This window comes from Mizuhopecten yessoensis, unplaced genomic scaffold (assembly GCF_002113885.1).
Source record: "Mizuhopecten yessoensis strain PY_sf001 unplaced genomic scaffold, ASM211388v2 scaffold6307, whole genome shotgun sequence".
Classification (NCBI taxonomy): Eukaryota; Metazoa; Mollusca; class Bivalvia; order Pectinida; family Pectinidae; genus Mizuhopecten; species Mizuhopecten yessoensis.
This window is the reverse complement of record NW_018406484.1, coordinates 477,863-491,304: the sequence shown is the minus strand read 5'-3', so window position 1 is coordinate 491,304 and position 13,442 is coordinate 477,863. Positions and strand designations below refer to the sequence as shown.

The following is a 13,442-nucleotide window of genomic DNA, read 5'->3' as shown; positions in this document are numbered from 1 at the left end:
GCGTATCGGTCACAGCTTGAAGTATATACCTGTTTAATACCACAGGTAAGTACGGACACAATGGTACATTTAGAGGTCCGCCGCCGCAAAATCACTACACGTAATACTTACCTGGTCAAGAGAAGGTTAACGAGTTCTACAGGTTACCCTCCATTGTTGACGGACCGGGTTGACATAATGAGGGTAATAAAACACTCTGGCTGACGCTGTAACGGGGTTCAGTGGAAGTTGAAATTTCTAACGTTGTGTAATTTTATTCACTCTCATTTCTTCTAAATCAGGCTTCATACTTTTCGGCATCTCGGTATACTACAGAAGCGTATAGTATACACCTGTCCATTTAAGGTGTTTAATCTCTGGTGTTCAGATTCTTACACGGGTGTTTCGGTTTATGACAAATAGTTGCATAAAAAATATGTTACAAAAGTGCTCAAGAGCAATGTAATACATGTTCTGGGAGCTTTCCTTTATAGTGTAATACAGAAACGCTTAGATCTACACTTATGGCATCTATCAAAACGAGCCTTCACCAGTTTACAGGTTAGGAGCGCGATATGTTGTGTTAAGATTGTGTTAGTATTGTATCATTATTATGCTCATTTAGATTTATTTCGATGTTGCTGTAGCTGCGGTAATTTTAACACTTTGTAACTGTTCGCCATTTGCAGTTTTCTCATTTAAATCATGGCCTTTACCTTCAGATGCAGATTCTGACGTGAAATATGACACACTAATGAACGGCAATGTGTAGGCAGTTTTGTACCATGAATTCCAAGGATGGTATTTAGGTGTTCAAAACTTAAAGAAGCAGCAAACTATATTCATACCGCTTGTCAGTGCTCTCACTTAACTTCCGGAAACCTAACCCAATTCCACTAGCATATGGAATATGGATGAAACTATCTGCCATTAAAGTTGAAATATGTGTTACTTTATATTTTATTATTCGCGACAATACCATAAAATACATGCTTTAGTTGTTAATCCAGGCATACCAAGTTGTGTCCGGTTTTACAAGCGCACGTGCCCATCGGCGGTACGTCATGAGCCAGCAGTGTTGGCTGTGGGTCAAAACCCATCTGTTGTTTGGCCTTCGTTTATGAAACATAAAAAAAAGTTCGAACGCGTACAAGTAACGTGAATCAATCGGGTAGCGCGTAAGGTTATCACCGGGAGACGGATTTATACAACTGTCAACTTGCCTGTTTCCGAAAGATATAAGAATAATAACAATATTTACTCGGATAGTGATATGATGAAAATTAGCTTATTTGTCCAAAAAGAAACATTAAATATTATATTGACACTTTTCCCTATAGTAAGTTTTCCTATGTTTTCTTGTGATTGTTCTATACATGCGACAATACACCAGAGGTGGTATGCAGATTATTAGAAGAAGAAGGAGAATTTTAATGTGTCTGGGAGCAAATTAAATCTTGAAATCTTGAGATTTTTTCGTCATGAATATGTTTTGTTCTTACATTCCTAAAAAGCTTATCTGTAGAGTTAGCACAAATCTACTCTGTATCCTAGCCTATCGGGTGACGGGCCGCCGGGTACTATGTATATGTATTATATGTGCTTTTTGTTATGAGTACGTAAACAATGTTAGTGCCCCGTATTATCTAATATGTATGTATATAGTGTACCATTGTAGTTTTCACCATGGAGTTTTTCATCACCCAATGTTCTGTTTAAGCACCGTAACAGATTCTCTGTCGACCTCGTTGATAAGATCTACCTTTGGTGTAATACTCTAAGGCTGACTCTATGTGTAGGATATCGAATTCCGTAAACAATAAAATCCAATAATAATGATATAATTCTTTATCGTATTTTCTTCGTCGCCAGTGATTCCGTACGTTTTCAGTGTGTTGTTTACAGCATGGAGCTTGCCAAGGTCGTATCTATGAACGCGCAAAATATTTTTGAAAGAAAAACGTGATTTAAAAGAACCTCTTTCATTTTCAAGGAAACAGAAATTCTTTGTACAAACAGAAAAAAAAACCTCATCCAAAACACTAGCTTATTTATCGAATTTTAAAGTATGACTAAAGCAATCTTGCACGTATATTAAGTACAACCAGATTAAGGATATATATGCTGCTTTACAATTTTTTTATATACATGTAACTTAATTATTTCCTATAAAGAAAATTCAGCGTTATATATTCAGAAATAATTGGTTAGCTTTCATAAAACTTTTACCAAGTCTACCGTCATAAATAGTATATACATGTACCTGTATATATATATCCCAGTATGTAACTATCTTGAGCAGCAGGTCACTGACAAATGTATAAGGTACAATGTAGCATCCCCCCTAAAGTCTGATAATTTCTCCATGATCGTGAAACCTCAGTAATACTAAGAGTTCGTCAATACGTAGTTTCTCTCCTTATCCCTATCCACAGGGAAATATTACTATCTTAGTTATCTGTGAGGAGCGATTGTGGCTGATACCAGGACACCCAATCTTCACACAGAAGCTGGCATGACAAGATAAGTTAACACAATAAGGCGGAAAAGGCCCACATGTCTGTACGCCAGAATACCACATTTTTGCATTTATTCTAAACTTAAATCTAAACTCACTAACCAGTCCAGGGAAGTTTTCCTATGTATATAATATAGCATACGTTTGATAGAGGTTCGGTATTGATTGGTGTATTAAATCCAAACCCTCGTTGTAGGCGGTGTCTCTGGGTATCTACACGCAGGTGTTATTGGTTAAAGCGATCAGTTGTGATGCGTTTGTATCATGCACTGTATAGTATAGAAAGTATGGTAAGCTTACCTACAGTGTTAGACAAGATATAGAGGAAAGGATCAAACCAGTTTCGGTAAGCTAACGTTCCGATAGGAGTTTCGGACCTATTCATCACTTTGGTTATGTGAGCAATTTGGTTGTTTCCGAAACACCCTTTATATCATCTTGTAATTTTTCTGGATTTTTCGGAATAACAACTAAAAAATATTCAAATTTATTTTAGAAAGATTCCTCTTCATTTAAACAAAAATACATTGAAAACTAACAAAGTACTTTTATCTTCGCCACGATAAAGACATGTTAGTTCTAAAGCACAGGCGACGGTCCAGTTCAGCAGTCTATTTCGAGCGTATACGTTTACAATCCATACAATCACGTGTTTTCATATTGTAGTCGGTGCCTTTACCTTTAAGTTTAAATTAAATCGATAGAAGCTATGGATGATAACACACTGGTAGAGTGTATCACTCATAAGGGAGTTGAACCACGTCTTCATTATCAGATTATAGACATATCTTCATTAACTTGTACAGTATAGCGGACCACACGCGGACGTGTAAAACGTAGTGTATATGGACCCAGTACCTGTATATAACTTATCTACTCATACATGCACGTGTGCTGGACTATCGATTTACAGTACTACCTCGATAATCGGTAAAAAAAAAATATCCCATGTCGGCTGTAGTACAACCTCGATAATCCGGAATACGCGTGTAGCTACAGTAGAACCTCAGTAATCCGGACATCATTTACACGTGTCAGTTGTAGAACCGCCATAATTCGGATATTATTTTCAAGTGTCGAGTTTTCTGGATTAACGGATCACGATTTAATTGATTACCACTTTTCGCTATGTATGCTGTAGAGAAAGCTTAATGTATCATCACTCGAATTTGGAACGTCGTCCGCGACAACGTTAAAAGTACGTTAATAATATTAATTGCTTTGCTTTGTTTCAGGGTTAGCGCCATCGTAACAGAGGTTACATGAATACGGGTAGCCAGGGAGACAACAGTCTGAAGTAGGAGAGAAAAGGAAGAACACAGATGTCGAGGTTGTCTCCCTTGTTTGTTTTAACACAACAATGACAACAAAACGCAACAATGACAACAGAACGCAGCAATCATAGCACTCTCTTTTTAATATTACTATTTAAAATATAACGGATAAAGCAAATTGGCACTAACCATGACTTAACATCCAAGTTAAGCAGACAATGAAATATAATGATCTTCAGATATTTAAATTTAATACAATACACTCGGCAAGTATATATCAACATTGTAAAGCTGAGTGACGTGACCTAGCATCGAGTTCGATTATATAAGTCCGTATCACATTCTCTTATGTCGAAATTGATAACAATGTCGTCATATCCGAAATGAAGCGTCATTACTTCACCAATTTACAATCTTGACTAAGCAATATTAATACTGAGTGGCGAATTTTCATGAGCTTCAACTGAAATTCACGAAATCTTCCTCTGCTTGCGATAAAATTTATTTACTTTAATAAAAGATGATTGATGTGTTTGTTATACATAGATTGAATAACCATCGAAATGTAGTACCCAACTTGGCTAAAGTCAATATCATCAGTCTGATCAGAAGAAACTAGTTGTATGTACATCTCTGTAATTGTGAAACACATTGAGTACATACGTATGAAACTAAATCAAGGGTGGATCCAGAGGGGTGGGGTACGGATACTCGGTATTTTTGACATACATAATGTAATTTAAAAAAATATATATATAAAAGAGAAAAAGATTAAACATAGAAAAAAAATCATAGCCCGGAATGTGTATTTAGTATATATGTCAAGACACATAAACAGATGTTCATCAATATTCCTGTTCGTTGTGTAAAATCAGGATACTCCCAAAAAGCCCCCCTTCCCTTCGAATTTCTGGATCCGCCCTTGTTCATGGGACATACGTTAAAATATAGAATATTGCGTCCATTGTTCATCTGTTATATATCACATATATTATTGCAATATTATAACAACAAAACATAAATATTGAATGTTTACTCGCCATGTATATCACAAAAGGGAACGTAAGCATTACGGGACCCGTGTTATATACATGTATGTAATAAACGGGAGGAAATGACATACCATGATGGACTCTAAGTTAGATACACTAGACTTGGGTTTGTTTTCAACCATCAAACGTACACTGCATTAATATCGATGCAAAATGTGCACAGTCTATATATTTCACACAAAGTATTTCGAAAATGTATTCGCCATACCTACTTGTTCTTTACACCATTCTGATCTCAATGAGGTTTATCACATATTCAATTTAAAGAAGGACAGATTCATCACTCAAAGTTATCGCGGAAGAGTGCTCATGCTTCTGGTAAGTATTGCTACACCGGGCTTTAGACTAGCTTTAACATCACATACTAATGGTAGCAATAAATAACGCTATTTTAACTCCGTGTATGAAAGTTATTTATGACTAGAAAAACACCAAAAATACAATCGAAAACGGCCGAGTTTACTACTCCCGTAACGTTAGGTCAGAGCCCAACTCATCAGATATATCAGAGTGACCTCCCCTTGTAAGTTAATGATGTAAATAAGATTACGTAGAAATATACTTCGGTGTTTAATATGCTTGTTAGTTACACGTATAGCCTTGACAACTATCAAGCAAATGGTACACATACAGTACAAGAAAGCTACACACATTTAGGAGAACTTTTCAAATGGAATTCTCGTAAAAGCATCAAATACAATGTATAGAACTGATAAAATTTACTGGTGCCTTTTTCAAAGACTGAAAATAGTACCCACGTAATATGATAATGCAATAACACACGGAAAAGATAGTTACATAAAAACTTAACACATTCAAGATTAGCAATATAATTTCACTGAGATGATTATATTTTAGCTGAAAATGCAATATGGCACATTCGTAAATATACTAATATCAAAACTATTATTTGTAAACCATTGTAGATCTTTAAAACAAATGAATAGTTAACAGCAATTGCAGAAAGCTTAGTGGTATAACACAAGTAATATGTAGCTTAATGAGGCGCTAACTGAAATGTTTTATACTATTATAATTATATTTAAATATATTAAAACTTTTTTTTTGCTTTTTAATGTTGGCGTAAGTGATGATAATGATATAAAGCCTTGTGTGTGTATTATTTGTTTGTCTACAATACAACAAATTCTGAAAAGAAAGCAACATTTTGAAAAACAAATAAACAAATAGCGTATCAAGTTGATGCCAAAACCCTATGGAAATTTTTTTCTCGTGTTCCTTTTTTAAAGTTTAAACATTTCTAAATAAATTGAATATTTATCTTTTTCGTCTACATTTATAATGACCAGTTTTACCTGTGTTTGAACTGCGTTCCTATAGTACACTGATCATTGGAACTTGATCGTGTTTTTCAGTTACAAATTGCGACATTACTTATAAGTAGTCTTTCAATTTAAAAGTAAAATCTCTACTCTGTGTAGAAGACCCTTGTATGACACGGTTATACAACTTAGACGCAGAGTTATCTGGTAAAAGGTACATTTATATTGCTGTCACGGTCTATTGGTATACTTTTACGGTTCAGCGACTACTACAGTGCGATATATCGTACGTTTTGTATTTGCTTATGGTGAACTTCGTGGTTCCAACGGATAAACAGCATACATCGACTCAAGTTCAATCATAGCAGTAAATATTTCTATCAAAGAATTAGTATATTAAAGTAAAATCGCAACATTTGTTTAATCTGAGCCCCGAATATTCCGATATACTGTCTTGCTCAACTTAATGCTATAATAGATTTTTATAAAAACTACCAAATAAGGCCTGCACCAATGTATTGAACCACAAGTTGTCGGATAATACACATGTCACTGTATCCTCGAATGCTTGTGTTATAAAATAACATTGACGGTTATTTAAAAGGACAGGTGTTTAGTTGAACACAAAGAATTCGTATTCCCACAGTTCCTCGGAGTAGTCTCCCTTGACACAATCCTCCATCTTCATTTCTTTTAGTCTATGATTCATAAACTTGAATGTTTTCTCTGTGGTATCCTGTCTGCTGTCGGCTAAGAGATTCTCTTGGCGTCCTTTTGTGAGGAAGGGGTATGTCTTTAAAGCCGGCATCTGTTTTAACAGGTGTGGGTTATGAAGGAAAAAGTTTGGCAACCTCCCGTGTTCCATAGCAGATCGTAAAAAGTGGATTGAGTCTGAGAACCGATCAGCCAACTTGTCTAGAGTCCAGTCACTCGGTAAACTTTCTAGTAGAAGAAATGATATAACAGTTTCTAGTATGTATGAGTTGATTTCTCCTCGATCCAGTAGAGATCGTCGCGTCACACTTGTGAACAGTGTCTTCAAGATCGTCAAACAGATGATATGGCAGCTCGTCACTCCGGCTGTTTCCATCTTCTTATCAAAGCCACCGAAGAAAGCTTTTTCAAGTTCACCCAGAGAGAGACTCCACAATAGATCATGTGAACACGCTTGATTGGCTCCTCCGCCCCTAGATAGCGCCTTTCTCTTTACATCCTGAACGTGCCATGGCGGAACGGCGTAGACTGTCGAAAGCTGGTACCAGCCTCCGGCGTGAAGAGGGATGGCTGGAATTATCTGGAGCTTGATTTCTGGAAGGTTCAGGCCGACTACATTCCTGGTATCTAGCGACAGTGTTAAGGAAGCTGTAGCAGATCTCTGTATTCGGAACGGAAGTCTGTCAATGAGGGAACGTGTCTCGGTGTATATTTTCTGTATTCCCTTGTCTAACATACTTTCTGTAACACTCACAAGTTCTTCTGAAGACACACAGAGAAAATTGTCATTGTCCAGATTGCAGTTTTTCAGACATTCGTTTGGTTGATCGCGTGTTTGTTCAGCCGTTAGAACTAATTTACCAGGTGGTATGTTGGTGCTACTTATTTGATCGAGAGCTTGAGCTACTTTAAATCCACAACCTTGAAAGATCATCAATACGTCAAATTGGCCAGCAGTGGAGGACTTCAAGCCTTTCATGATGCTTCCTGTCATCTCGAGTCTGTTGAAACTCATCCCGCTTGCGTCAATGTTTAACGTTTTCATCGCCTTTTCCAGAAGAATCAACGTGTAGTTTGCTATCAGACATGCCCCATTCCATTGTTCAAAACGCACGACACACTGTGCATTGTAGAACTGGATCAGATTTCGGACTTTGGTGTCTGCGATCTTATCCGTGTTCCGGTAAGCGTCGTTGTGGTAAGGAAACTTCCCAAGTGGAATGACCTTCTGTTGGAATTCTTGCCATGCTCTTCGTTCACTCGGCTCGTCAACGCGATCATGCTGGGTTAACTGTGGTGAACTCCCCCTACCCTGGCGCGAACGAGGCACAACTCTGCGCGTGGTCAACCGTGGTGACGTCATGTGGTCAGCCAGTGACGTACTTGGTCCATTAGAAGTAGGGGAGTTTAGAGAAGCTCTGTCGAGTAAGTATTTGTCCAACTCAGAAAACACATAGTCTACACTGTTTTTTAGAAACCAACTAATCTCAGATTCTGAAGAATGCAAATTCCCACCATTTTTCCGTGGCTGGATGTACGTTGGAAATACTAAAAGAATTCCTTTGAATTTTCCAGTTCGATACTCGTCATATAATTCACATTTGGTCTGATATCGGTCATTTTCATTGTGCGAGTCGTCAGTCAAAACTGTGGTACTTTGCTGGTCCTCGTCGGTCGGTTTAAAGTCAACAATAGTTACAACCTTGTTACTTCTAAACCGATTCCTTCTCACTCGCCAACATATGAAAATAAACAATGAAGTAAACACGACGCATACAGTTGCTATGAGAACGGCTAGTAGTAGAGCAACAGGTACTCGATGTTCATTTATAGAGTCGAACTTCTTCTCGCAGTATGTGCCGTCGTCACTAGGGCGTGGCCTGTCCACAGACACCGCCTTGTTGGCGGAAAACATATATTGTATGGCTTCCGATAGAAATTCGTTTCCGACATCCCATAATGATGTATTGTTGGTGTGTTGACTGCCGTCCACTTGTCGACTTGGATCATGATTAATTGTACAGAACCAGAGGTTCACCTTCACGAACACTTTGTAGAAGTTAGTACTGTTGAACACTCCTCTGGTGATGTCTGATATCATAGCCTACTGGTCAAGTACAACCTGGCCCTGGAACAAAAACGATATGTTATTACAGGATATTGATAAAATCTTAAGTGTTTTGCCTCTACAAATATTTCGGTAAAATGATAGTTTCCTTTTTGGATCAAACATGTGTTCTTTATGTATAAAAATAAGTGTGGCCTGGCCATGGCATACCCATTGTCAGAGAACGCAGTTATTTATAAATAAACGTTCGGCCTTTTACCAGAGCGTGCAATCCTGATCGACCTTTGAACTGATTAATTACATATATTAACAACGTGTCATAAAATAAAAAAAACAACAACATGTTTTTAAACAAAACGATTCTCGTTCATTCGATTCATTGAAAATTAATGCAACATTTCGACTGCATTTGGAAAAATAGTTATCTGCTGATCACTCTGATATTGTGTTAGAAATGTTGATAACAATGCAGTATTGGATCACCACGTGTGACAGCTCGGTCATACATAGCTGACCCAATATCTCAAAAATGACAATGAAGTCAAACACAGACTACAGGACACCACAGAGGGTTTGATGGACGGAGACAACATCGTGGGACTCTTGGATAGAGGTGGTAACAAGCTGTGAATTTATAACTTATATTGTTTCAAAAGCTTAATAAAATGATGTTGAGTATATAGGGTAACATATTTTGTTGAATGTTCTTATGTCGGCTTATTCAATCTGATTAGTGATAGTAGAAGGATAGTATAATGAGGAGTTGTATTTTAATAATTAAATTGAGTATTTCACGTGGAATTTTCTGCATACACAATCATCATATTAAGTTTTATTCACGTTGAACTCCCCCTATTTCACCGGTAGGATTTTAATAAAAACATCATTAATTGTGCGAATTTATGGATACCCACTTACCTCCACCTAATCAAGATTAGTCTATTAGTAGAATGACTAAGTGTAAATTTGAAGAAAAAACCCAAGTAATATGTAATTAAATGCTATAGACCTATCAGAAGCCTCATTCTAGACTGTATTATGGTATTCTATAGAATAGACACGTAGCGTCTAATACATCTGACCGGTTACCCTTTAAGTTCCAGAAACACCCATATATCTTACCTATCTCACCGTTTGGCATTGTTGACCTTTGTACCGAGTGACACCCATCAATATAGAACTATTATCGCTATCTTGACCCTAATTAAGTGACCATTGGTATCACCACGTTTAGTCCTGTGTGTCGCCCTAAGGAAGCTACAGGAGACATTCCGGTTGGTAGGCTAAGTGTATCTAACTGATGACAATACGTTTTTTTCAGTTTCTAGTAGCAGTCATTTATTATCAGATCTAAATTCAGAAACGAACGGACTTTTTTCACTTGAATTACTAGCCCTGTTAACTATAGCCTCTCGTTCTCATTTAAATATGATGATTTGTTGTAGGGGCAGCAGGGAAAATAAGGACGATAGGTAAACTAAAGGTATGTACAGGAGACACTGGCATCAGTTGTAAACGGTAAGTACTATGTATGTCAGAGAGAAAACTCTGGACTGGTGCTAGTCAAAACATATTACCCTTTATGATCGGGATGGCGGTGAAAAATCGTGGCGTAATATATATCTTTAGAACAGATTTGGCCCAGTCCTGATTTAGGGTTTACTCCCCTATATAATGTCTTTGTTATTGTTTGTCATTGAAAAATCTGACCCCAGATCTTATATCAGGATTTGTATCTGGATTTTTCCAGTGTGCATGCAAGTATGAAGGGAGAAAAATTACTTACACATCACATGAGCGGCCGTATTGTTTGTCATTGTGTAATCTGACCCCAGATCTTGTACACTTATTAACGCTGTTAGACTCATCATAACCACTTGTACACTCGTTTTCCCGGGAAGTGTCCACCGACTAAGTGTGTTTAAAGGTTTAGTTGTCGTGCCAGGCTCCAGCATATATATAGAAAATACCACGAAAATAATACCCTATCCATAACACAAAATAACAAACTCAAAACTTAGAGACAACATAACAGTAAGCTGATCCTACACCACATCAGACTGCCGTCCCATCGAACCAAGGGAAGTACTAATGTACCGGCATGTAAAGTTATCAATAGTTCAGTTAAATACCCCACTGACACACAGCCATGTCACTGTATTTGTATTACACACGGGTCACTAATGGTAGATGAGACTAATAATGAGAACCAACATGTATACGACTCATTAACCCACTTGCTTTATAAACCAATAGTTCATTATAAGAAACAATGGAACATCCCATCAGTTATTTGCTGAGCTAATGCAAATGAAAGTAAGAATACATACAGAAAATGATGGGAATATTTTTTCGGGAATATCAAGTCAATATCAAAATAAGAGTGGACATTATGTGTAAAATAATAAAAAAAAAAGTAAGAAGCGGCAATGTTCAGCTCTGAAGGGCCTTTGACCTGGCTGCTTCCTGTAGATTCACAGGCTCATAGAACGGGGATACAATGGACAACATGACATGCTACATGGCTTAGATAATTACAAAGCTAACCTGACAGAAACGCCCAGGAAATGTTGCAAGTAAAACACACTACATACCCACTGCGCAGTAAATCAAACGAATGTATAGTGCACTGTCGTTCTAAACGAAAGTGAAATATCAAGAAACACTCTACCTTATTTACAAAGGAATTTCACCGACATTCTTATCTGATAATCGTCCCCGTTTATACATTACCATGTCGTTATTTTACAGGCGATCCCGCCATCCTCTCGTATATCTTGGAGCCAGTGTACTACCTCGGTGTAGGCCCTAGTCTCGGTCAAAAATCCAATTACATGAACAGATGCTAGCTACACAAAGTTGTAAAATAACTTAGACTGTGTATATGTGCATACTATATTTGAGCTATTATAAGAGCTCCGGGCTATTCATTCACCTGAATTAAGATGTATTCAAATGATACAACGCTGTTCATATGTATGATTTACATGTACTCTATACACATCTGGCACCACGGTAGGGGTTTAAACATGTTATACTTAGAATAATCACCAAACACGTATCGGTGTCCGACACTTTGGGCTGTGTATAGCCTGCCTAATCAATGATGTGTTTTCTAGTGTCATACCTGTATTCCTCCTTGGTAAAGCTTCTTTAGGATAAGGTGAAACAGCTAGGAATTTACACTGTCCTGCATCCCTGCATCTGAATAGTTATGTCCTTGTATGCAGAAAACGTGAAAGAAACGTGACTTTGTTTATTTATTTGAGAGTTATCCCCCTTCGAATGAATGTTAGTTAGCGAAACCGCAACGGTGATGGCGTAAACCGGATATCATACATTATCAAAACACGAGTTTCGATATCATTCAGCGTTCTCTTTGTAAATCATATAGTAAAATGTAAAACCAGTGGAGTTATTTATCTGTAGTTGGCCATTATTAGGTTGTAGCGGTACATTTTATTGATCTAGTGTGCAGTATATAGATAGCTATAAAATTACAATCTTTTAGCCAACACATTTTAGCAGAAATCGATGATTTCTAGCCAGGTTCTATTACATATAAAATACAATTTGAATTTACCAGTGGTCTATGCTAATATATTGGAACATCACTGATAGTTACAGGTGTTAAGATATACTACTGGTGGTTTTTCCTAGAAGCTATATAATTCAACCACGATTAGCAGTGATTTAGGTTGGCCAATTGATTGGGGTTTGTTATATGTAAAGCAGCTTGAAAAGACAGAAAGCTGTTTATTCTCATACTGAGTTTGAATCTTTTCTCCTACTTAAATACATTTACTTTTTTTAATTAGTGGATACAGTTGTGGGTAAGACTGAATTACCGTTTAAAGTATGCCCTGATAATGAAGTTAAGAACGTCGAGGCATTTGATTGTCTGTAGCATGAACTATTTTCATTCAGGCATGAAATCATAATGTTAACGAACTGTATAACTTAATGATAGTACAGATTTTTGGAACTTGTATGGTTAACCTTTGGTATGGATCAGCCCAGCCTTCAACCATCCTCGATATCCAGGGGTTTCGCTCACTTTCGCTTTTTGCACCCCTGGAATATGTCAGGCTCAGCGTGAGGAACCTTGTTGATGATACAAGAAGACTATTTCGATATATTAAAACACATCAAAAGAATCTCGCGGTCACGTAACAATTGACAGGCTTTGAAGTCGAGTGTTGCTCCTTTGTAATCTTCAAAAGACAGGTATCAGCCTAGCGATTGGTCAGATTTTTGTTACCCGAGACCAATCAAACCGCTATCTTCGTGCCTTCAATTTTGCTATGACATATTCCAGGGGTGTAGAGAGCGAAAGTAAGCGTAGTCCCTGGATATCGAGGATGATTCCAGGGTAAGTGTAGCCCCTGGATATCGAGGATGATTCCAGCGGTGTAGAGAGCGAAAGTTAGTGTAGACCCTGGATATCGAGGATGATTCCAGGGGTGAAGAGAGCGAAAGTAAGCGTAGCCCCTGGATATCGAGGATGATTCCAGGGGTGTAGAGAGCGAAAGTTAGTGTAGACCCTGGATATCG

General features: G+C 37.5%; 1 protein-coding gene across 3 annotated transcripts; it reads right to left on the bottom strand.

Moving 5' to 3' along the window:
- Positions 1–5,937: 5,937 nt before the first annotated feature.
- On the bottom strand, positions 5,938–12,159 carry LOC110451947. Of its 3 annotated transcripts, none has more exons than XM_021500182.1 (2): positions 12,016–12,159; positions 5,938–8,948 (listed from the first exon to the last, which is right to left on the bottom strand). In XM_021500182.1, the coding sequence occupies exon 2, from the start codon at positions 8,919–8,921 to the stop codon at positions 6,720–6,722; it is 2,202 nt and encodes a 733-aa protein (XP_021355857.1). In that variant the 5' UTR covers positions 8,922–8,948; positions 12,016–12,159; the 3' UTR covers positions 5,938–6,719. The 3 variants fall into 3 exon arrangements, with proteins under 3 accessions (XP_021355857.1, XP_021355858.1, XP_021355860.1); XM_021500183.1 differs by lacking the exon at positions 12,016–12,159 and adding an exon at positions 11,622–11,731; XM_021500185.1 differs by lacking the exon at positions 12,016–12,159 and adding an exon at positions 10,675–10,739.
- Between the last annotated feature and the right edge of the window lie 1,283 nt (positions 12,160–13,442).

Bases quoted from the DNA above. Each gene is read 5' to 3' on its own strand.
- LOC110451947 (XM_021500182.1), bottom strand. From the start codon at position 8,921: ATGATATCAGACATCACCAGAGGAGTGTTCAACAGTACTAACTTCTAC.